The sequence below is a fragment of the Esox lucius genome, chromosome 11 (assembly GCF_011004845.1).
Source record: "Esox lucius isolate fEsoLuc1 chromosome 11, fEsoLuc1.pri, whole genome shotgun sequence".
Taxonomy (NCBI): domain Eukaryota; kingdom Metazoa; phylum Chordata; class Actinopteri; order Esociformes; family Esocidae; genus Esox; species Esox lucius.
This window is the reverse complement of record NC_047579.1, coordinates 19,394,375-19,418,829: the sequence shown is the minus strand read 5'-3', so window position 1 is coordinate 19,418,829 and position 24,455 is coordinate 19,394,375. Positions and strand designations below refer to the sequence as shown.

At 41.2% G+C, this 24,455-nt stretch overlaps 2 protein-coding genes across 2 annotated transcripts; one reads left to right on the top strand and one right to left on the bottom strand.

The window, feature by feature from the left end:
* Positions 1 to 1,462: 1,462 nt before the first annotated feature.
* On the bottom strand, positions 1,463 to 8,371 carry otop2 (otopetrin 2). The gene is made up of 7 exons (XM_010905615.3): positions 8,225 to 8,371; positions 4,331 to 4,698; positions 3,933 to 4,069; positions 3,800 to 3,858; positions 3,501 to 3,631; positions 2,351 to 3,210; positions 1,463 to 1,812 (listed from the first exon to the last, which is right to left on the bottom strand). The coding sequence occupies exons 1-7, from the start codon at positions 8,326 to 8,328 to the stop codon at positions 1,642 to 1,644; spliced, it is 1,830 nt and encodes a 609-aa protein (XP_010903917.3). The 5' UTR covers positions 8,329 to 8,371; the 3' UTR covers positions 1,463 to 1,641.
* A 3,680-nt stretch (positions 8,372 to 12,051) lies between these two features.
* ush1ga (Usher syndrome 1Ga (autosomal recessive)) lies at positions 12,052 to 23,387 on the top strand. The gene is made up of 3 exons (XM_010905626.4): positions 12,052 to 12,329; positions 19,284 to 19,740; positions 20,708 to 23,387. Exons 1-3 carry the CDS (start codon positions 12,166 to 12,168, stop codon positions 21,539 to 21,541), a joined length of 1,455 nt encoding a protein of 484 aa, XP_010903928.2. The 5' UTR covers positions 12,052 to 12,165; the 3' UTR covers positions 21,542 to 23,387.
* The last annotated feature ends 1,068 nt before the right edge of the window (positions 23,388 to 24,455 follow it).

Genomic DNA, 24,455 nt, shown 5'->3' with positions numbered 1-24,455 from the left:
ACCTACAGAAGGACCTTCAGCATGCACTGGGACGGTTTGCAGCCGAGTGTGAAGCGGTGGGGATGAAAATCAGTACCTCCAAATCTGAGGCCATGGTCCTCAGTCGGAAAAGGGTGGCTTGCCCACTTCAGGTTGGTGGAGAGTGCCTGCCTCAAGTGGAGGAGTTTAAGTATCTAGGGGTCTTGTTCACGAGTGAGGGAAGGATGGAACGGGAGATTGACAGACGGATCGGTGCAGCTTCTGCAGTAATGCAGTCGATGTATCGGTCTGTCGTGGTGAAGAAAGAGCTGAGCCGCAAGGCGAAGCTCTCGATTTACCAGTCAATCTACGTTCCTACTCTCACCTATGGTCATGAGCTTTGGGTCATGACCGAAAGGACAAGATCCCGGATACAGGCGGCCGAAATGAGCTTTCTCCGCAGGGTGGCCGGGCGATCCCTTAGAGATAGGGTGAGAAGCTCGGTCACCCGGGAGGAGCTCAGAGTAGAGCCGCTGCTCCTCCACATCGAGAGGGGTCAGCTGAGGTGGCTTGGGCATCTTTTTCGGATGCCTCCGGAACGCCTTCCTGGGAAGGTGTTCCGGTCCCGTCCCACCGGGAAGAGACCCCGGGGAAGACCTAGGACACGCTGGAGGGACTATGTCTCCCGGCTGGCCTGGGAACGCCTCGGTGTCCCCCCGGAAGAGCTAGAGGAAGTGTCTGGGGAGAGGGAAGTCTGGGCATCCCTGCTTAGACTGCTGCCCCCGCGACCCGGCCCCGGATAAAGCGGGAGAAGATGGATGGATGGAGAAGGGTAGTTCTCCAGGAACAGTGTTGAGGAGGACAAGTGTAGAGGTTATTGCCACTGCTTAAACACATATATCCAAATACACTTCATATACATATGCACTTCATAACAGACTTAATTAGAAAAAAAGTCATACTTAACAAAACAATTGTCAGATTAAGGCCTTAGGACGTGGTTCTATCTGGCCTTTAAATGTTTTGTAAATTGTGTTTCATGGTTCTATTTTCAACCACTATCAATTGTAAATAATGTTTCATTGTTCTATTTTTAACCATTTTCAATATTTATTCATGTGACATTGTTCTGTTCACTGATTAGATGTCTGAACCTGATAACTAAGATTGCGGGAACAGCTTTAATTGCTTAGTTTGATCTGAGACTATTTTCCCCTTTTGTTGACAGAACATATTGAACAAGACTAGTGTGGCATCATTGTCATATTTATCATATAAAAGTAATTATCAACATGTCCTGTGAAAATAATCTACAATGTGGGCCTAGACACACACTAAGTTATTTAAGCCGTGGAAATGAAATGCAATTAAATAAATTGCATAAATAAGACCACTGTTTGATATATGTTGTGTAACAGAGTACCGCAAACAAGAATGACTAATCAGAAGAATGTAACATAAAATTGTACAGTCATTAAATTTGTATCGTTTTTTTAAGATACAGTTGAAGAGTTTATTGATATGGTCATATTTCAATCAAAATAACATTTTATTATAACGTTATTTCTCAGTCAATTGCTTTAATGAGGTCACAGTGCACATAGTTAAACATGGTTAAACAATAAAAAAGCAAATATAACAATAATCTATATACATTTCAGAAAGTTTTCTCCATTTGCTGGCTTATGAGGTGAGGAAGACCTCAAAGAGGCTGGCAACGGAGTGCATACGGTAAAAAATACTGAAGGGGAGTCCAATATTCACCACAGCTACCCACAGGGTTAACTCGTAGAACTCTACTCCGATGGTGTTGACAAACTGGGGACGGGCTCCAAATGCCGGCATGATCCAAAGCTGTTATCGGTTACAAAGGCAAGATTATCAGTCCAATCAGACAATGGTAACATGCCAGTTACATTCACAATCTAATTCAACATGAATGTATCAGAGGTCCGTGGCATTTGACCAATATTCCACAGCTGGTGTTTGCTATTACATATGACACAACAATGTGCCTTTTGACGTGTAATGTCGAAAGTTTACCACAAACTTGTGATGCCTTAATGCCAGTATAACCTAGTTAGCAGCGCAATAAAAACAATCAAGCTAAATTTTTTTGTCATAGACATGGTATATTTAGGGCTCAAACCAACATTGATTTTGTACTGTACACGTCTCCGATCATCTCTCAGGAACTCTTAGCTCACAAGCAAAAAGGATTTTTAAGTGATAGTAGTAGCTTCACCTTATTGGCATCAGTCTGCCTTAGACTGCTGTGGTTTAATCCAAACTCATAAATGTTTGGATAAAACAACAACACTCTAGGTCAACAATCACTTTAAAAGAGCTAAAAATACCAAGGACAGTGGAGCCTACTGAGAAGGTCACTCACCAGGACGTTGCAGAGCAGCAGGAATGCACAGATGTCCTTCAGGACTCGTCTCTTCCAGGTTAACCCGCGGTGATGAGGCGAGCTGGAGGTAGAATGAGCAGAAGGGGCGATGTGCACGCTGCGAACGGCCAGAGATGGAGACGATTTGCTGTCCACAAGCTTCGCCGGCAGCTCGTCTCTGTGGGCTTTGAGGACGTAGGGGTTGGTGAACACGGAGGCTTGGTGGCTGTTGTCGCGAAAGGGCTCGCGATGCAGGCCCTCGATGATGAAGAAGTTCTGCAGGCAGAGCTGGACTATGGTAACCAGGGAGACGGCCAGGTTGAGAGCGTTGAGGGCTCCCGTGGCCCCCGTGGCCACCACCGCCACCGCCGTGAAGTAACAGATGGTGAACTGCCCCACCGAGGCGCCGATCAGCAAGCCCACGTCCAGGCTGCGCGTGGGGTTTTTCCCCGACACGCAGTCCCTCCTGTCCAGCCGGTAGATGGCGCAGCCAGCCACCGTCGCGACAGACATGAGGGTCGTGGCGACCACGTTCACCACGTAGTGCAGCATCAGCGCCATGTTGCGGGTCCCCAGGTCCCCCTGCTCCACGTCCACCTCGTAGATGACAAAGGTGCCCAGGCCGGCTATCAGCAGGACTAGGCCAACCACGGGTCCAACCGTCATGTCGCGGAGGCGGAAGCGGAGCGCGTGGTGATGGTGCTCGTCCGCCCGGCGGCCCACGTTCCTCCACATGACGTAGGCCATGGCCGAGGCGAAGAGGCTGTACTCGATGTTGAAGGGGTACAGGTAGTAGTAGGCCTTCTCGAAGACAACACAGGACGAGTGGCTGCACATGCAGCTGTTGTCTCCGCCGGAGGCTAAGTTGGGGGGGGGGGGGGGGCTTGCTTATTTGGTTGGAATTGGCAAGGTGATAGCTTCTTTCAGGATAAGGAGAAATTATTTAAGTTTTTTTTACTCTTATTTTACAGGCGAATTAATTGAGAACACTTTCTGGCGTCGTGCCACATAGACCCGGAAGAAATGTGCGTTAAGTTACCAGTCAGATGCTCTGAAAGTTAGGCTATCTGCCTATTTTTAAAAAATTCGACTAAAATGAATGCATTTTACTTGATGGAGTAGATAGAAGATTGGATGACAAAACAACTACCTTTGAAGCTGCTGAATGAACGTGTGTTGTTTCCCTCCATCGGAGGAACAACAGTCTGGTGCATGGACTCGTCTGTTACAGCTGCCATCCACAGCATGAGGTTGGTGGACAGAGTCAACATCAGCCCGCAGCTTCAGGAGGCAAGGAGGATTTAAGAACCGATTGGAATATAATAGAGAGAAAAAAATAATTATATTGTATTTTATTCTGTTAAGCAATAAAATCGAATGTAAATAATATTTCCCAAGCAGAACAACCTGGCAACCATTATACCATTATTCTGTGGATGTTAAACTCACCGTGTTACATTCCTTTGTAGCTGTACACAGTCTTTAGCATGGAGCCAGAGGAAATATGTCTGAAAAATATCATATTTTCACATATACTTTTTTGCTGTCTTCCCATGATCAAAATATTCAAAAAAGTACTCACCTGGACGAGTATGAATATGCATTGCAAGACAGGGAACACTATTTTCACGGCAGAATCACAGTGCATGTAGCCAATAAAGTTAGCCATCTTAAACACATCCATCAGCAGGCTGCATATGCCAAAAATTACAAGTCCACCTAGAAAAAGGTATACGTGACAAACTATTATAAACAATCTTGCTCATTTAAGACAACGGGTGAATGTGAAATTATGAGTAGTACAAACGTGTGGACAGAATAGCTATTTTTTCACAAAAAACAATAGAGATCAAAAATCACTACAGAGAAAATCATTCCTATAGTGTAAATCTTTCAAATTAACCGTGAATAAAAAAATAACTCTAGAAACTTTTCTGGAACTGTCCAGCAGAACATCAGAAGAAGTGTGCCTTCTCTTACCCCTGAGCCACACTGGCCCGGCATGGCCGTCTTTGTGGAGCACAGCGCAGTCCTCCCGGGAAGTGTAAATGACATAGTACAGCATCCAGACAGTGGTGAGGATGACCATGATGATGAGGAAGATCTCCAAGTCGATGGTGCTGATCTTGACATTGTTGAAGGCACTGCCGCTGACCAGAGCACAGCCTAGGATCAAGACATTGACCGCGATGATCCCCGAGAGCAGCCAGCTGCGCCTGATGGCCCTCTCCCTCCCAGTGCTCCCCGTCTGCCCTCCCAGGGGAACGGGGGGAGGAGAGGAAGACAGGGCAGATTGGTTGGCTGTGTGAACCTCCACCACTGACATCTCGGGTTGAGTCGGCATCATGCTGGATTTGCATGAGAAAACGCCAAAGGTTAAGAACACACCTCTCATTCTGCAATGAGGGAACAAGTCTATTTCCGCAGTTACTTTGTTTTTGTTTTGTTGGTTTGGTTTTTCCAGCTTATGCTATTCAACATGTACAGCAATATGTCATGTCTCTTTTCTGATCAGAGCCTTGTGAACACCTCACTCTCCTCTCAAAATGTTCTCCCTGTGAGGAGGTGTCTCCTACCCATACCCCGCTCCCAGCCTAATGTCATCAACAATGTCAACCCGGAGCAGTGGCACGACAATATAACACTTTCTTATCGTCATTTGGAGTTCCTGTCCATTACATTTAGCTGGTTTGATTTGGGCCAGCCAAATGCAATGTGGACATAAGCGCGTTTGACAAAAGATTCTTAACAGTTGAGTTTTACGGCACACATTGGTCTATTGTTCACATGAGGTCAGCCTAACATACAGCCAACAGCAGAGTGTCTGTCAAGGTAGCTAGACAGACTGTTACTATAAAAACATAAGGCCACTCCCTAGTACCCAAACCATGGTCTGAAAACACAAAGATTTCTGTAATAAAAGAAGATAAGCAGCAAATACTGTACTGGATGACAGAATTTGTACATAATATATTTACCATTACTGTTCTGATGCACTAGTTCAAAAGTAAAGTGACAGCACATTTGTTTGCAGTCTTATTAACCTAGCTGTCTTTTTCAATATTTTGCGCAATATTAAGTAACTTTTTGAGAAAGTAAAAAAGAGAAGGTAAAAAAGAATCAAAACACCACACTAAAACTTCAATATGAAAATAAATGCACCTACAAGCAGACATCTGGCATTTGAATAGTGTTTGAGTGTAAATGCAACATGTTTTGATTCATATCATGTGTTTTAAAGGGCTATTAAAACAATGTTAAACTGTTAAACTGTTGTCATAATCAAAACAGAAGACACAACTCAAGGCAAAGTGTGGCACCTTTGAAGAATCTACAATATGAAATGTATTTTGATCTGTTGAACCCGTTTTTGGTTACAATGATTTTCTTATTTTGTCTCTACTCTTATTTTGTCTCTACTTCTTTATGATAAAGCCTCCAATGAGTTAGGAGGAATTTTCCTGTGTTTTTATCAGACAAGACAATACATCAGAATTAACTTTGCTGCCGTCAGCAGTCACATCATCAATGAAGACAAGTGAGCCAGTTCCGGTCGGAGCAATACAATCCGAAGCCTTAACACTACCTCCACCATATTTACCAGGTGTTATGTTGAGTACATTTGTATCTACACACATTCCTCTTGCTGTCTCATCTCATCTTCATCCGCTTATCCGGTATCGGATCGCGGGGGCAGCAGCTCCAGCAGGGGACCCCAAACTTCCCTTTCCCAAGCCACATTTGCCAGCTCTGACTGGGGGATCCCGAGGCGTTCCCAGGCCAATGTCGAAATATAATCTCTCCACCTAGTCCTGGGCCTACCCCGAGGTCTCCCAGCTGGACGTGCCTGGAACACCTCCCTAGGGAGATGTCCTGGGGGCATCCTTACCAGATGCCCGAACCACCTCTACTGGCTCCTTTCGATGCAAAGGAGCAGCGGCTCTACTCCGAGTTCCTCACGGATGGCTGAGCTTCTCACCCTATCCCTAAGGGAGAAGCCAGCCACCCTTCTGAGAAAATTCATTTCAGCCGCTTGTCCTCTTGCTGTTACTTTGGTAAATGTTAGTTTTTGTCTTATCAGTATACAATACAAGACATTCTGCTTCTTATCTCACTGCTCGCTCAACCAAGAAGAGTTCATTGTACAAGCTGTATGTGCTTGGAGGAGAGTACATTTTTCCCCAATGACCACAAGTGACCCATCAGGTGCCTGACCAACCACATAGAGTTGCCAGAACATGATGAGTCAAAGCAGCCCTGGCCACCATTCAAGCCATCTGACATAACACTTCTGATTTAAACCAAAAAGCTCTATTTTGATCTCATCCGCCCACAAAACATTTTTCCAATGGCCTTCTGGCTCGTCCACGTGATCTTGAGCAAAGCGCAGACGGGCAGCAAAGTTATTTTTGGAGAGGAGTGGCTTTCTCCTTGCAGCCCTGCCATGCACACCATTGTTGTTCAGTGTTCTCCTGATGGAGGACTCATGAACATTGATATTAGCCAGTGTCAGAGAGACCTTTGGTTGCTTAGAGGTTACCCTGGGTTCTTTTGCGACCTCGCGGACTATTACACGCCTCGCTCTTGGAGTGATCTTTATTGGTCGACCACTCCTGGTGAGGGTAAGAATGGTCTTCAATTTCCTCCATTTTTACACAATCTGTCTGACCACGGATTGGTAGAGTCCAACCTCTTGATTGAAAACACCCAATTCTAATTTCACCTTCAAATCAACTGACTTATCCTAGAGGTTCAAATGCTTTTGCCACTCACAGATATGTGATATTGGATCATATTCCTCAATAAATAAATCACCAAGTATAATATTTTGCCTCATTTGTTTAATTGGGGTTATCCTCATCTACTTCTAGGACTTGTGTGAAAATGTGATGAGGTTTTATGCAGCCATAGCCAAGAGTTGACAAACTTTCAAGGACCACTGTATCTGAGGCATCAGCTTAAACCCCTTAACAACCCTGGCCTACTAATTCAGTGGAATTATTTTATTTGACACTTTTTGGCAATTGATTTCTCCCAGTTTTGTGATAGCCATGCCTTACTGTAACTACTGCAGCTCAGCTGCCAACAGTTTTACAGAAATCATTTTGGGTACAGCAAAATGCTGTATGTATTTCTTTGTTTGAATTTAATGTTTGTATATTGTATATTTGACTGTATTTGTTTGTCCTGTATAGCTGTTATAACACAAATGACTTCAATAACTTAGTGTCACACCTGATGAGAATACATGTCTGCTAGATGACAAAAATAAATCTCAAGTAAATATTACACAAACAGATCTCTACCATATTGATGCTTTTTCAATTATAATGATTGTAATGTTTTACTATTAATTAATTAATATGGCTATTCATAATTGATGAGTAATGTATTTTCTACAATATACTTTTTTTTTTTTACAGTGTATAGTGTTATAACTGCCCATCAATGTGCCTACAAATTGACAAGAGGGTTTGTCTGCTAAACACACCTACAGTTCCTCACCAAACATTAGTGAGAAAATAATGCAATGCCTACTTTACCTTGACTTATCTAAGCCTATCAAGCATATAAGACAAAATGACTTAGGACAAAATTACTTAGGCCTACAGAGTAAAATTTTTGTAGCGCACACAAATGAAAACTCAAACTTAGGAAACTTGTTTGTAAATGAAATCACATTTAAGTCATCATGTTAATGTTATACAAATATCATCACCTTAATTTCTTTTTATATATATATAGTAAAATGTATAGTTATATATGCGTGTGTGTGTATATATATATATATATATATATATATATATATATATATATATATATATATATGTATATATATATTTGCAAAATATGAACGCTTTTAAATGTGCTTACCTGGTGTGAAATGTGTTTGCCAGGTGAAGAGTGCCTGAAGGGGCTGTGTTCATCATGGCTTTTATATCCACCAACCTACCTTTGTCGGTCCCAGACATAGTCATAAATGTCAAACATGACTAACAACATGATACACACTGTATGTCTTTCAAAGCCGAAGCTTTGTTATATATCCACCGAGTGGACTTGTCTTCCTGAAAACAACACGTGTGAACCAACAATGGGCTTCAGGTTGGAAAGTCGCCTGCAGTATTTCACCATAACCATTGCTTTATTTGTGCCGGATCCATACGGATCTGGATCCGGGACCTCCGGATCCGGGATTTGGCGACTCTTGCCCGTTACATATTTGGACCTGCACGTAATTTAACGGATAATGTTATCTGTCTTAATAAGTGTAAAACATTACAGTCTGACCAACAAATTGTTAAAAAATCACTAAAATATATCTAATAAAAAACCAAAACGGCCAATTGCAAAGTCACGTGATCCCAGTAGCCCACGCGGCAACTGGGCGGTCAAAGGGGCAGGTGTTAACCAGCTGTGGTGAAGCGTTAAAAGTTAGCTAATAATGAAAACGTTAGAAATAATGTTGAAAAAATAAGATGTATTTTCATTTTTTTAACTAGCGGATCAGTTGGTCCAGGGGAGGAAAGCTCAATGGCTGTTATGTGGAGTCTTTTTGACCATTAAACAGAAAGGTATGAAAACGAATTTCCATCACCTGGCAGTCTTGATGACTACGATCCGATCATTTTAATGTGATGGTGTAGTTAGTTAGGCATATTCATGGATGGGGTGCAATTCTTGAATTATTATAAGAGAAGAGTTTGGTTGTAGTTGTCCCATAGTTTAATGGGCACAGACCAGTTTTGTCAGGGATGAGAGTGATGGAAAGGTTGCCCAACCCTGTTCCTGGAGATCTACTGTCCTGTAGGTTTTCCCTCCAACTATAATTTAGCACTCTTGATTCTAATAATTAGCTGGATGAAAACCTTGATCAGGTTCGTCACAAATGGGTTTGAAGAGAAAACGTACAGGACAGTAGATCTCCAGGATACAGGGTTGGGCAGCCCTGTACAGTTAAGGCACTGTATTCATATTCATAATTTCTGCTTATTTCGCCGTAATTCCGCACGGCACTGCTGTTACAGCTCGTTCGGCCCGGCAAATTATTCCATCCAATGATTTGCAGGATCCGCATTCACGTTTTAATCCAGGACCTCTAAATTTACAAATTAAGCTCTGACCATGCACCATGGTTCATCAAATGTAGCTGGGCGCAAAAAAATAATAATTATGTCATACAATCCTCACACCTCTCGAGGCAGTGGACATGTTTAGTAAATGTCCTACTACAAGTATAGCCTTTAATTATGTAATACTTGTTACAGGCTATAATCATTCACATGTATAACACGTTATAGTACTGAGGCAGCCATATGATAATATTGAATTAATTTGTGCAAGCCAATTCCTGCCAACCTAAAATGTTTTGACATGTGAGACAAAATTAAAGTGCAGTCTTAAAATCCGATAGTTCAGATATTCAACTTTTTGCAATACGTTTTCAGAACGTTGAGGTACTATCATGGATGTTTTTTATTTGTATACATTTAATACAGGTTTCTATTTACCCAAATTGCAGAGATAAGCAGAGCAATACTCTTGCAGCTACCCAACACGTATTGTCAATTACCAGGCAATTACTTGCAAAATATCCACTCTAGGGTTGATATTTTCACTCAAGTATGAAATGGTTTGTGTATTAGATTATGTAAATGTCTTCAAGACTGTGAATAGCTAAGGATGTATGAAAATGTATCAAAATGTACGAAACAAACTGTCCTGATAATGAACTGCATAACAAATTAAATACTCTTAACATAAAGAAATCCATCAAATAACGCTGTTTCATAATGACAGACAGAATTTTTTAAAATTTAATATTAATATTTAGAATTTCAATGTGAAATATACTGTATAATGTGAAATATATCTTTCTATATAGTTTCTCATTTCTTTGTTATGGAAGTTTATTGATTAAACAATGTTAATAAAATAACAATATAAAGCATAGGGGCTTAATTAAATACGTTTGCAAGTGTTCAATTTCTTTTTAAGGTACTGCCCCAGAGAGAATTTGTAATCACCCCCTCAATATTATCTCTGCAATTTCACCATGGATTATTCACAAAGACTTGCAACCTAATTAATGATTAATGTCTAGAATATTATGCACAATGCAGAAATGTTTTGTACCAAAATTGTCTCCACATTTGTGAACATTAACTTATATAGATATATAATTAACCAATGTATTTTTCTAAATTGAGAAAACATTAAACAACCATGAGCAAGATGGTTTTATTGTAGTTTGACTGGTGCGCTTGTTTACATTATCATCTAATCAAACAAAACGTTTATATCCCTGGTAAGGCAGACAGTTATTATAAGTAAAACATTTCCACTTTTACTTTCATGTAATTGGTGTGTCATTCTGCTTAATTCCCATTTAAAGTGCATTGCACTTACAGTTTTAGAATGTGTGCTACTTCCACTTTGCAAAAATCAGCTCAGCAGAAGTAAGATGTCATTTTATTTTATTTCTTTACATCCTCAGGGAGACTCAACCAACACAACAAGAAATATCCAAGTTGACCATCGATGCCAAGCACTTAACAAACTTAATCACCTCTTCATTGTCTACCCAAGCACTTCAATTCATCAATTCATGTTTAAAACCGATCATAATTTCCTTACTTTAATTGTTAATTTACTGTAATTTTACACGCTAAGTTGATTGAGAACGCATTCTAATTCACAGCAACGATGTGGGGAGTGGAAAAAGGGGGAGGACCACCTCCAGGAGCGTCTGGTCCCCAATCCAGGGAGTGACTAGAACTGAGTCTGTTTAGCATCAGAGCTGAACCTGTAGTAGGATCCAGTGTGGTATGCTGCTGGCTGGTTTAACGTTTGGATTTAAATATTTACACCAGTATACCAATGTGAGGATATATAGTGGGATAATAGTGATGCATTTACGAAGCCAAATCAGATGTTATTGTTGGTATGGAAGTAATCTTATGTTTCCTTGTCAAACTGAGCTTCTACAAATGTTTTCACTTTCCCAGATTGTGTTCTATAAACAGAAAAAGCGTTCTTGTCCATGCTTTTATATATATATATATATATATATATATATATATATACAAAAGTGTGTTTGTATATACAGTATAACCATAAAGTTGTTTAACACTACAGCAAACATAGTACAGAGGGTTTGCAAATTACTTTATGGCCTTTTTTATGACTTCCAAGCTATTACATCATCCAGGCTTAGGCACTTTTAAAACAATTTTTATTGGGATAAATGTAAGATGCAAATAGTTTTTAAGCATGTGAAATACAAAGACGCGCTCTTCCTAATATTTATTGATTCTACAGTTCAGATATACCAACGTTTGTGAATGTGTAGTCACCTCATCTGCAAATAACCGTTTGAGTTCAAAAATTAAGGAAATGAAGGAGCAAAATGAACGTCTCCTATGACCAATACGATTCGGTTCCCGACGTTCACCAGAAGAGAGTCGTCGAACAAGACCCGTTCGTTCGAGAACGACCAATCCCTAAAAACAAAAAAAAAAATGATGATATTTACATTTCTAGCCTAACAACAACCCCTTGCCCGACTGCTGCGTCTAGTCTAGGAACATCTCAGGTTTCTCTGGATACCAAATGCTTACTCCCTCGGCTTGTGGCGCATGATTGTCACTGCAACCGCATAGGCTACAATACGATTTCAGGTCATTGGCACCGTGCTTGCAATGAAACACAGACTGAGGCTGGCAGTGACACTCCAGCCTGATGTCCCTGCCATTTAGATCGAGAAATGGGTAGACGACGACCAAGCATAATGGAGTCGAGTGTCCGTTGATACCATGAATGACAGGTATCACAAAGCGGCCCGGGATGGCTATCTGGACCTGCTGAAAGAGGCTACCAGGAAGGACTTGAACGCTCCCGACGAAGATGGCATGACACCGACTTTATGGGCGGCTTATCATGGCAACTTGGAGGCGTTACGACTTATCGTTAGCAGAGGGTAAGCTGTAGTCTGTAGTATACTTCTCAATTAAACGAAGACTCTTTCATTGTGCGGTACACGTGCAGTACTAAATTGATCCCGAGTTACAGTGGCTCCATAGCGACTCTTGCGTTTTTATTTACTATACATTGACAGTTTAGGCATGCTCATTATCAGCGTCATGTTTGACATTTGTGTTCCCTCTCCAAAAAACACTATTATATTACGTAGCCAGCTAGACCATTATGTCGTGCTCTGTATTTTTTATGATAAGATGCTTCTTGGTAATTGAAACTGCACTTATTTGGAGAAGTAGTTAATCTATTGACCAATTCAGAATGAAGAAAGCAAAAGTAGAATTTCGTTTCTGTACGTTTTTTTACCTCTTTACCAAGCCCGTCAGTTGGGATTTATTAATTTGTTTCTTACATTTGAATAAACTGTTTTAGCTGGGGAGCTTCAGTAAAAGGTCGCTCACCACTACACTGACCACACTAACAATTTAGCGGCCTACCATGATCACTTTCAAGGGTTTTAGGAGAGAATTTCCTTCTCTATTTTCAGTTTGTTTTTAATGTCACACAAAAGATCTAAATGGAATAGTTATAGCCTATTGTCTATTTGATTGAAACAGATATTTATCATGTGCTTTCTTTCTCAATACTCTGAGATGCTTGCTTGCTGACTACCAGTTGGTCAGCCATGGTGCATAACCCCAGGATACATCCTTCAACCAGTTTAATCATGGATCTTTTTGAGTAGCTTAGTATTGTTTCAGACTAATACTACCATGTTTGATCCCACTCACTGTCTTTAATATAGTTCCATGATGTCAAGTAAAACTCAACACACAGCCATTATTGTCTAAACCACTGGCAACAAAAGTGAGTACACCCCTAAGTGAAAATGTCCAAATTGGTCCCAATTAGCCATTTTCCCTCCCCAGTGTCTCATTAGTGTTACAAGGTCTCAGGTGTGAATGGTGAGCAGGTGTGATCATTTTGGTGTCATCGCTCTTACACTCCCTCATACAGGTCACTGGAAGTTCAACATGGCACCTCATGGCAAAGAACTCTCTGAGGATCAGAATTTTTTTTTTTACTCTATATAAAGATGACCTAGGCTATAAGAAGATTGCCAAGACCCTGAAACTGAGCTGCAGCACAGTGGCCAAGACAATACTGCGGTTTAACAGGACAGGTTCCACTCAGAACAGGCCTCACCATGGTCGACCAAAGAAGTTGAGTGCACGTCCTCAGCGTCATATCCAGAGGTTGTCTTTAGGAAATAGACGTATGAGTGCTGCCAGCATTGCTGCAGAGGTTGAAGGTGTGGGGGGTCAGCCTGTCAGTGCTCAGACCATATGCCGCACACTGCATCAAATTGGTCTGCATGGCTGTCGTCCCAGAAGGAAGCCTCTTCTAAAGATGATGCACAAGAAAGCCCGCAAACAGTTTGCTGAAGAAAAGCAGACTAAGGACATGGATTACAGGAACCATGTCCTGTGGTCTGATGAGACCAAGATAAACTTATTTGGTTCAGATGGTGTCAAGCGTGTGTGGCGGCAACCATGTGAGGCAGTATTCCAACATGATAACGACCCCAAACACACCTCCAAGACGACCACTGCCTTGCTAAAGAAGCTGAGGGTAAAGGTGATGGACTGACCAAGCATGTCTCCAGACCTAAATCCTGTGGGGCATCCTCAAGCGGAAGGTGGGGGAGCACAAGGTCTCTAACATCCACTAGCTCCGTGATTTCGTCATGGAGGAGTGGAAGAGGACTCCAGTGGCAACCTGTGAACCTCTGCTGAACTCCATGCCCAAGAGGGTTAAGGCAGTGCTGGAAAATAATGGTGGCCACACAAAATATTGACACTTTGGGTCCAATTTGGACATTTTCACTTAGGGGTGTACTCACTTTTGTTGCCAGCAGTTTAGACATTAATGGCTGTGTGTTGTGTTATTTTGAGGGGACAGCAAATTTACACTGTTACACAAGCTGTACACTCACTACTTTACACTGTAGGAAAGTGTAATTTCTTCAGTGTTGTCACATGAACAGATATAATCTAATATTTACAAAAATGTGAGGGGTGTACTCACTTTTGTGAGATACTGTGTGTATATATATATACAGCTTTCGTCTTATGATGAAAGGTGAACAATGTATGGTGTTCTGTCTATGAGCAAGACAGTTAACCCTATTTGCACCCAATGTCGAATGGTGGGGTTAGAAGCTAAAAATAATAAGGATCATCAATAACAATCAGTTTTTTTGTGGTATGCACCTAGCCTAATCTTCACTATTGCAGGTACTTATTGTCTTAAACTATAAACGACAAATAACCAATGAGGGCACTACTGTTTGTTACATCATTGTTTTCCATATAATCATGGAAGTGTCATAATACTCTAATAATATTATCCTAGTGACTTTCTTTAGTCTACTTCCCTTAAAATGGCATGTCAATTTTTGTGTCAGCAACTGTAAGGCACTGACCAGACAAACATTTTAATAGGGCACAGGTGGTGTGGACCATTAGTAAATGTGCCTGTATATTAGCCTAATCATTTAGCATCAGTACATAACATTCATCAGTACATAAAATATATCAGTACATAACATTCATCAGTACATAACATTCATCAGTACATAAAATATATCAGTACATAACATTCATCAGTACGTAACATACATCAGTACGTAACATACATCAGTACGTAACATTCATCAGTACATAACATACATCAGTACGTAACATTCATCAGTACATAACATACATCAGTACATAACATTCATCAGTACATAACATACATCAGTACATGTTAGAGTGATATGATGCGACAATAGACAACTCTTCATTGTATTACTTTTTTCAGAACAATATGTAAAATGTAGGCTGATGCATTTCATAGACAGGTAATGTCACATTAGTAAAAAAAAAAATCCATTCATCAGACGTGTCATTTGTTATTCAATTAAGATAATTCATGTGATACAAAATAGAACAATTAATAACTAGAATTTTGGACAGTCAGTTCTAATGGCCAGTGAGTCTGTTTTGAAAGTTTAAAAGATTAGAAAACACCAGTAAAATGGAGCACACAAGGCTCTCTTCAGTGTGTTTCTGGCTGACCTGGTTTCCCTTCCTCTCTGCAGAATCAGGCCTTTAAACAAGTCCTTAATTAGGAAAATGTTTAGGGGAATCCCTCTCAGTCTCCCTTTTCCATCTCTGCCCCTCTTCTATTTTCCTCCCCTTTCTATCCCTCTATTTTCTGTCTCTATTGTATGTCTCTATTTTCGGTCTCTATTTTCTGTCTCTATTTTTTGTCTCTATTTTCTGTCTCTAACTGAAGATCCAGAAGCTTCTTAACATATTCGGATCATGTTCAAAGCATTTATTTATTCACTAAACCCACTTTAAGCATTGAGCTCGATTATATTTCAGAACTGGCAACCATGATAAAATATCTGCACCACAGACAGGCTGGTTTTCATTGTACTGTACTTGTACTTGTTCAGTGACAATAAAGTTGAATCTAATCTAATCAAAAAGGTGAACAATGCATAATGTTCATTCAATTAAAAAACAAACCAAAAAATTTCACAGCTAAACTATGCAGAATATGTACCTATTGTGAACTACAACCCCCCACTAAATCTCACAGTTTGTCCTTGCTCTGATTTCGTTACACAGAAACAATGGATTGAGCTCCCTGTTTCAGTACTGCCTGCTACTTTTCTCATACAGGATGACGTGATCCTTGGCATGATCCTCTATGACCTGGCATGAAATCAAGTGTTTCTGTTATATGTGTATTTGGGCGTTTTGTGCTTTTTTGAAAGGATGGGACAGTGGCAAAGAGAGAATGTTCTTATACAATGAGACGGGTGCTGGAGTGGTTTATAGTGATTTGACTGCTGAAGCACCCTAGGCCACATGGGAATATTCAGATGACTGAACAGTCTACAGAGTTTGGGCATGCCAACACCCCAGTTAGACAGCGAAGCAGCTTTTTAAGAAACATACCTGTTTTGTTTGGAAAATTATTTAATTATGTAATTTATTTTAGAAACAACGGACACTCCTTTTTTCACATTTTTCTACTATACTGTGTTTTCTTAGACATTTTTAGAAACAGAATAGAAACAGTTTTAGAAACATAAACAGTACAGATTATCTTAATATGAAAAATAATATTGATGCTTTGCTTTCACTCCAAACCAAATGTGCTTCAATTAACTTCACATTAGCCTATTACATGGAAATGTGTGGAGGTAACAACCCTTGTTCTAGGAATTCCCACGGTATACAGTTATACAATATACCTTTATTGCCTTAAGAGTGTACTGTTCCTATTGTAAACACACTGATATGATAAACAGAGATTAGTACACCATAAAAAAACCACGTGCATGACATTTGGTACTTAAAGTGTCCATTCATTTTCACTCTAGGTTCTCAAAACACCTGTTACAAGACAGCGCCCATGAGATTCAGGGACATAATGGAGATAATTTCAATCTCTGACAAATTTATTGAGGCTAAACCTGCAATACAGCCTGGTGCCTGGCAGATTTATAATGGATTTTGTTATGGATAATGATACATTAGCTATACAATAGAGAAAATCAATCTGGAATTCTATGCTATTCCGGGACCACTAGCATGGAGGGTAAGTGGAGAATAGGATCAACCTGGACACCAAGAACAGTGTAATTAGAGTCTCTCATGTCAGCAGGCACCATCATGTCACATGTTATATCTATATAAATCTATATTTAAAAAAAATAAGTGGTAATTGAGTAATCCTTTTCACAAATTTAGAGTTAATGATGTATTAATGTAACATAAAAGTTGAACTATGATACATCTTCATAATAGAACCATAATAAAACTAAAGCTGATCTACTGGTTAATAAACACCATACAGTGGATATAACACCCTATATAACAGGGGTCTACACACCCCTGTTAAAATGCCAGGTTCTTGTGATGCTAATAGACTCCTACCCAAATAGACTGAGTGCTGTAATAAAATCAAAAGGTGCTTCAACAAAGTATTAGTTTAAGGATGTGCCCACTTATGCAACCAGGTTATTGTAAGGTTTTAATTTTTCCCCCTCGAAGATTTCAGTTTGTTTTTCAAATGAATTGTTCACATTATAGGTCACAAGTGGAAAACGTTCTGACATGATTTTACTGTAAAGCGCTACACACTAGAAATCCAGTTCAGGCCGGTGAGAAGGTACTAATCCTTAGACGGATTGGTCTGGTGTGGCAGGACCATACAAGTTCTCTGTCATCTGTAAAAACCCATCAATAATGTATCCCAAACATCTGCAAACAGTGTGACGCTAGCTTAGCTTCACCTGTAGTCCATCAAATATTGATCAACCCTGCTGAAGGACTACTGCTATTATAAGGATACTACTACTGAGGTCAGATCCTGTCTGTAGAAGTATTTAATGTAGGAAGTTTCAAAATCAGCTCAATTATTTGGTTTGACATTAGGCTGAAAGATGCAGTTTTGAGGGTTTATATAGCCTAGTTTCAATCAGTGCTTCTGAACAGTGTGCTAGTTCTGAATGTTTTTCTTCTCTGTGACTTTGGTGTGGTTAAGATTCTGAAATGCAACTCTTACTTTTTTTTAAACAGTGCACGGTTGCCCATAGCACTTTCATTGATTGTTAGCTATATGTGCCCGAAGTCAGTGGAAGATTTGAATGGCTGTTAGATTTCCTTGTGTCATGGACAAAATATAATTTTGGCCTAAAGACTACTTTCAAAGTGAGAAATCCAAACTTAAGTCCAGGTGTGAACTTCCTATTTAACATTAGGAATAGAGTTAATGTACCACCATTTGGAACCCTTTCTAAATTAGTTGAGCTGTTTATACAATGACTTTAAATAAAGTGGAACTTCCTGTTAATATTCAAACCTCTGAATGGATAAGTGTTACAATCTGGAGGCAAACAAGATTTTACCTTTTATGTAATACCAGGACAATTAAATCCCCTTAGAGTCCGAAATATATTGGAATACCGTGGTGATATCTTATCAATGTTTCATGGAATAATTTGGCTCACAAATCAGCCCCTCCATCCTCAGCAAATATTAGTCAAGTTAAGTAATCCGTATTATTCCGACATTGTGGAAAATCAGTTGGCATTCGTCCCAGACAGCTTTAATGTCCTGTGACTGAAGGAATTCGGCGTGACGTCATGAGCTATGCATGTACATTCTAGATGACTGTGTACTCCTGAGTCAGGTGCAACCCAACCGACCCGGGCCTCCCCCTGAAACAGGACACTGGTAGTGTGGCACTGTCAGCAAGCTGTTGGTCATATTACACGCTGACTGCAGTGGCGTAGTGCTAGTGGAGGCAGAGGTGACCCTACGGTCATAGACTGATAGTAGGGGAATGGTTTGCAGGAAGCGTGTCCGCTATGCAAAGAGATACACCTCTAAAGGTAATAAGCACAAGTCAGTTGGACACTTTGTAATTTCACAACTTGTACATCTGTCATCCATTTCATATCCGCTTAGAAATACCTTATTGTGTAAATTATATACATAGAGTCAATGAACAACCAATGGATTAGAGATCAGTGCTGAAAACACTATGGAGCAGTTTTGGGCTTCCGCGTGAGTGCGCTGCTATATTTAGGTGCACCTGGAGCAGTAACAAAAGAGTGAATGGCTGGTGAATGCGCTCTCCTCCAAGGACATAGGTACTGGCAAAATCATTGGGGTTGTGCTCTGTATGATAAGAAGCAGAAGTAGTTGACCCTTATCTTTTTCCATGTTTCAGCCAGGTAACACTTAATACAATACACTTTTCTTTCACTTCAAAGTGTGAGCAATGTGAAATGCAACCCTTTTTTGATTTGTTCATAAGGCAGCAAAATGTAAAGACTGTGCAAGGGGCTTCTGGGTTTTATCATAATCATCCTCTTGTTCTGCAGAGGCAACCCCGATAAATGTGACATATGGGGGAACACACCCCTCCACCTGGCGGCGGCCAACGGCCACCACAACTGCCTGTCCTTCCTGGTGTCATTCGGTGCCAATGTTTGGTGTCTGGACAATGACTACCACACGCCACTTGACATGGCCGCCACGAAGAACCACATGGACTGCGTTCGCTATCTGGACTCCATAGCCGCCAAGCAGTCAGCGCTAAATCCCAAACTAGTAAACAAGCTGAAGGAGCGGGCCTTCCACGAGGCGGAGAGGAGGATTAAGGAGTGCGTGAAGCTGCAACGGAAGCACCACAAGCGCATGGAGCGAAGGTTTCACAAAGAAGCTGCATTGGAGCAGTCTGTTTCGGATGCCATGAGCTTCTCCAGCTTCACCGGCAGCTCTGTGAGCCGCAAGTTGCACCAGTTCAGCCCCACCTCTGTCAGTGTGCCATACTCTCAGGTCAGTACAGTACAGACTCATCCAGTAACGATAACATAGCAGTCACCCCACCTGTGTTTTGTTAAAAAGCTGAGAAGTGTGTTCAGAGAAATGGAACATCCTCAAATTCATATAAACTGCTTTGAAAGGAAGGATTGACCATCCATTATATCAAAATCATGTTTTGAGACTTTTTACATTTACACTATTTACAAATGTTGAGGTAAAACGTTTACATTTTGGTTTTTGATCGGGTAAGACAGTTAAACAAACCTCGAACAAAGGTTTTGTGACCCCAAAAATTCTCCAAATCTAATTAATTGGAGGTGATTTAGAAAGGTTCACGCTTCAATGTCAGGTCCTGGCTGGGGTCCTCTAGGCACCTCTATGGGCTTGAGGGTTACAGCCAGGGCCTGGCTTGCTGTTTTTGTTCTCCCCAAATTAGAAGCAGTTGCACTGTGTTGCCTCTAACTGGGGACCCCATTTAAGTTGCCCTTTTAGTTTTTTAGTTGTGGTTCATTGTTTTACTTAGTGTGCTTTATTTTGAGGTGTACCTTCGCTTTTCTTTGTTGCTTTGAGTGAAGTTGCTCAAATAAGAGGAATGACTTCCCACTCCTGCTCTGCGCCTCGTGTCTTGCCTACCCTAAGCACTGTGACATTCACTGCGCGTGTCAGAGCAAAATCCAAGCCATGAAGTCCAATACCTGTGAGATAGAATTGTGTGGAGGCATAGATTTCGGGTAGGTTAAAAGACATTGCAGAACCATTGACATTTCCGAGGATCTCCATCATTGTGAAATTGAAGACGTGTGGAACCCCAGGACTAATGGAGTATTATGTGTAGATCGGTGGCAACAACAAAAACATGCAATCAATTACAAAATACGTCTGTAACACAACAACATGTTGAGAAAGTGAAAGGGTCTGAATACTTTCCAGAAGCACGCTAAGCAGTATTTGAAGCCAGTGTCGCTCTTTGTCCCTGCAGGCTACTCTTCACGCCACAACCCGTGGGAAAACCAAGATTCAGAAAAGGCTGGAGAAGAAGAAGCAAGGCGACGGGACCTTCAAGATCTACGAGGACGGCCGGAAGAGTGTGCGTTCCCTCTCAGGCCTCCAGCTGGGCAACGATGTCATGTTTGTCAAACAAGGCACCAACGTAGTCCCTCGGGACCGGGCCGGGCGCCGCGGCAACCTCCGAGACATATTCCACGGAGGCACCGACGACGACGATGCCGTCTCGCGCGCCACCAGCGAGCCGGACCTGAGTTTTCGGCCGGACTTGGAATACTCTGAAATCAGCACCGACTCGGGCCACGACTCCCTCTTCAACCGCCCCGGCCTGGGCACCATGGTGTTCCGACGGAACTACGTCAGCGGTGGCTTGTTTGGCATCGGCGAGCGCAACGAGGGGAGCCCCGGCGGAGGAACTGGACGGAGCGGCGGCGCCGACGCTCGTCTGCGCGGCGGACTGCACAGTTCGCCCAGCCTGGACGACGGGGACAGCATTGGCAGCGCGCGGAGCCTTTTGGAAAGGAACCGAGAAGATCTCCCTTGGGACGAGGTGGAGTTGGGGCTCGACGATGACTACGAGCAAGAGAGCAGCCCATTGGAGGTGTTCCTGGCCGCTCACAGCATGGCCGAGTTCCTCACTGTTTTCAGGCGCGAGAAGATTGACCTGGATGCACTCCTGCTGTGCTCGGATCGTGACCTCAAGAGCATCCACATCCCCCTAGGGCCCAGGAAGAAGATCCTGGATGCCTGCAAGAGACGTCTGGAGACCCTCGAGGACCCTGACTACATTGAGGACAGCCTGTTGTGAATGAGCAATGCTTTTGGAAGATACTGTGTAGGTACCGAATTGCCACTGTGTAATGTGGAGTTCACAGAAAGAGCAAACCTAACCTAGAGACAAGCTGTTATTACTTATGCCCTGGTTCTCTCCTAATCATAGTTAAAAGGGAATTGTAGATTTTTAGGATTTTCGTTTGGTTGATGCCTACAGTGGGATCTTTTTGTGTCCTTAAAATGTACTATGCAAGAAGAAGATGCATATATTTTATTTGACCACAGATTAAATTAGATATTAATTTAGTGCACAGGGATGAAATTGAAGCTGCTTTCCAACAATTATTGATGATCTGTTGAAATTATGATTGATTTGTGGTAGATTTGACAAATCCAAACAATATTACATTGTCCTGTCCATAATACTCTACGTTACTAGAGTAGCCTCACCCAATCTGTCGAGTACTCGTGCCAAGACTGAACTGGGCACGTTTGCTATTCAATGCAACACTTTATATGACAAAATATTGTTGGAGTCAAAAATGTGATGGAAACATATTGAACAGTTGATTTTGAAAAGAATTAGGCATATATTTTGGTTTCATCACAGCACTGGTGGGAAAAGGCTCACATTTTCTTCATGCAGACTTTTGAATACCTGAACTCCACAGATAGGACATTCCCATTGTCCTGTAGTCCACTAGATGGAGACACACTATAGATAAACGAGTAGAATGATTGTCCAACCGTCAGGGTTCCTTGAGTTTGATGAACAATCTTGCAGCTTTTGTGAACAGTAGATAAAGATGGCAGTACATCTTTTGGGACATTGAGAAGTAAACAGAATAACTGCCTAGATCTAACAAATACAGTGTATATGGCCAGCAGTGTTCTTGTATGCCATGTGACATTGTATTGAGAGCAGAACAAGGGGACTGCCCTCCAACACCTCTAAGCCCAATACATTTGCCCCTGTGGGGCATGTCCCAACAGCCCTGGTGCTTGTCCTCCTTGTGCCAGTGCATTTATCACTGAATGCCTTTACCTAAAGACATGATTTCTACATACATGTGGTTAATGTTTATATTATTTGTATTAATCTAATCAACATAGGCTGGGTTTCAGTGCAAGGTGTGATTAAGTGCAATGCACTGCAATGGTCTTTAAATTATTATTTTCACATGAGTTGGCACACACAGCATTACCATGAATAAGAGTTCCACAAATGTCAGGGAAAATGTCTTCCGAGAATGTGCATTGTCAGCTGTAAAGTGTCAGCTGCTGTACGACTTGCATTACAGTGAATCCTGGCCAAAGTCTCAAATCCATAGTTATGTATAGAGGCATACATTATTTCATCTCTATGGAGATAACAGAGTGAAATTTGGAGGGTGGGTTCAAGGCACGGCCTTTAGATGTATCTGTGCCTTACCAGTTGTCTGCTCTTAAAGCATATTTTGAAACCATTGATTGGTTTGGCCAGGGTCATTCAGCTTACATTATTACATTTTGTACCAGTACATTTGTTTACACACAGTATGTCAGGTCAGACCAGTTTTCGTTTGGTTCACTGATAAAGGAGGCCAATTTATTTTTTCGTCATTGTTACTGTTTGAGAATGGTGAATGAGTGGTTAATTTAATCAAAATGTTATTCATACTACAATAACAATATCTTGTTTGGATATACATGTGTAAAAGTCACAAACACAAATAAATCAGCTCTGCTTTTACAACAGAGCATTTGGACAATATAAAATGTTTGGACTTAATATTGGCTGTACAATTACACATAGTTATAATATCCCAATGATATAATATATTTTTGCTGAAGATCTTGGAAATGTGTTCATATTTCCGTCAATAAATCACTTGATCAGATGTATTTTATAAAGCCTTTTTGCATCCAGTGACAAATAATTTGTAGTCTTGTTAACCATATTCTTTAGGCCTTTGTTTAATTTGCTGCTGCCCATTCAATATACTGTATGTGTCATTGTTTTTATTGATTGAATTTGCAGATTTCTTTGAAACGTTTAAGGAGAATTAAACTTTTTTTGTTCATGAAGTTGTTCTGTGCCAACAGAAATTGTAAATCATGGTTATGTTTAATATAAACAGCCATGACTTATTTCTGCTTACTTACATTTTATACCTTTTAGCCATTTAGTTATCTTATCCATAGAAGCTTACAGTACGTGCATACATTTTAAAAGGGCTGGTTGAAACACCCACACAGCTTAGTATTAAGTGCATTCTAATCAATGAATCAGTTATCTGCAAAAGTCAATGCTGGAAATAATAATAATAAAAAAAGTGAATTAAATACAACAAACAGAGTTGGAGGTGGTGGAACTAGTTTAGGAGAGATAACAGCAGATCGAGTTTTGACAGCATGGATCGGGAACTGAAGTGGTGGGAGAGCCAATAGCGTTTGAGCATTGCCTGAAGGTAGGGAGTAGAAGGTCCTCCTGTTGCACCATAGGCGAGAACCATAGCCTTGAAGCAGACTTGGGCTTCAACTGGATGCCAGTGTAGAGTGCGAAGAAGCAGGATAACATTAAAAACATGGGAAGAACTAACCCTAACAGGATTACATGGAGAACTAACCTTAACACGCTGGGAGCTCCACTAAGAGTGAGTTGCAGTAATTTAAACATAACTGACAAGTGCATGGGCAATTACCTGTGCTGCTTTCTGAACGAGGTAAGGTGGTACTCGACGAATGTTGTAGACCAGGAACGTGCCGAAGTGAGTCAATGCTTAGATGTTATCAGAGAATGACGGTCACGCATCATTGAGGGTCATGCCATGGTTCTTTGCAGTCTGGGAGGAGGACACTGCAGTTGTCAACCGTGATAGACATCCTGGAGCGGACGGGCCTTCCCGCAAAAAGAAAAGCAGCTCAGTCTTGTCAAAGTTAAGCTTGAGGTGGCGGGGACACGAGAC

What these genes read in the sequence shown, in the direction of transcription:
- otop2 (XM_010905615.3), bottom strand. Translation starts at nt 8,328, where the DNA reads ATGACTATGTCTGGGACCGACAAAGGTAGGTTGGTGGATATAAAAGCC. An exon ending in GCAAACACATTTCACACCAG is followed by an intron (nt 4,699 to 8,224) that starts GTAAGCACATTT and finishes ATGCAAATCCAG; the next exon opens with CATGATGCCGACTCAACCCG. An exon ending in CGGGCCAGTGTGGCTCAGGG is followed by an intron (nt 4,070 to 4,330) that starts GTAAGAGAAGGC and finishes ACCTTTTTCTAG; the next exon opens with GTGGACTTGTAATTTTTGGC.
- ush1ga (XM_010905626.4), top strand. Translation starts at nt 12,166, where the DNA reads ATGAATGACAGGTATCACAAAGCGGCCCGGGATGGCTATCTGGACCTG. An exon ending in CGACTTATCGTTAGCAGAGG is followed by an intron (nt 12,330 to 19,283) that starts GTAAGCTGTAGT and finishes CTTGTTCTGCAG; the next exon opens with AGGCAACCCCGATAAATGTG. An exon ending in TCAGTGTGCCATACTCTCAG is followed by an intron (nt 19,741 to 20,707) that starts GTCAGTACAGTA and finishes TTGTCCCTGCAG; the next exon opens with GCTACTCTTCACGCCACAAC.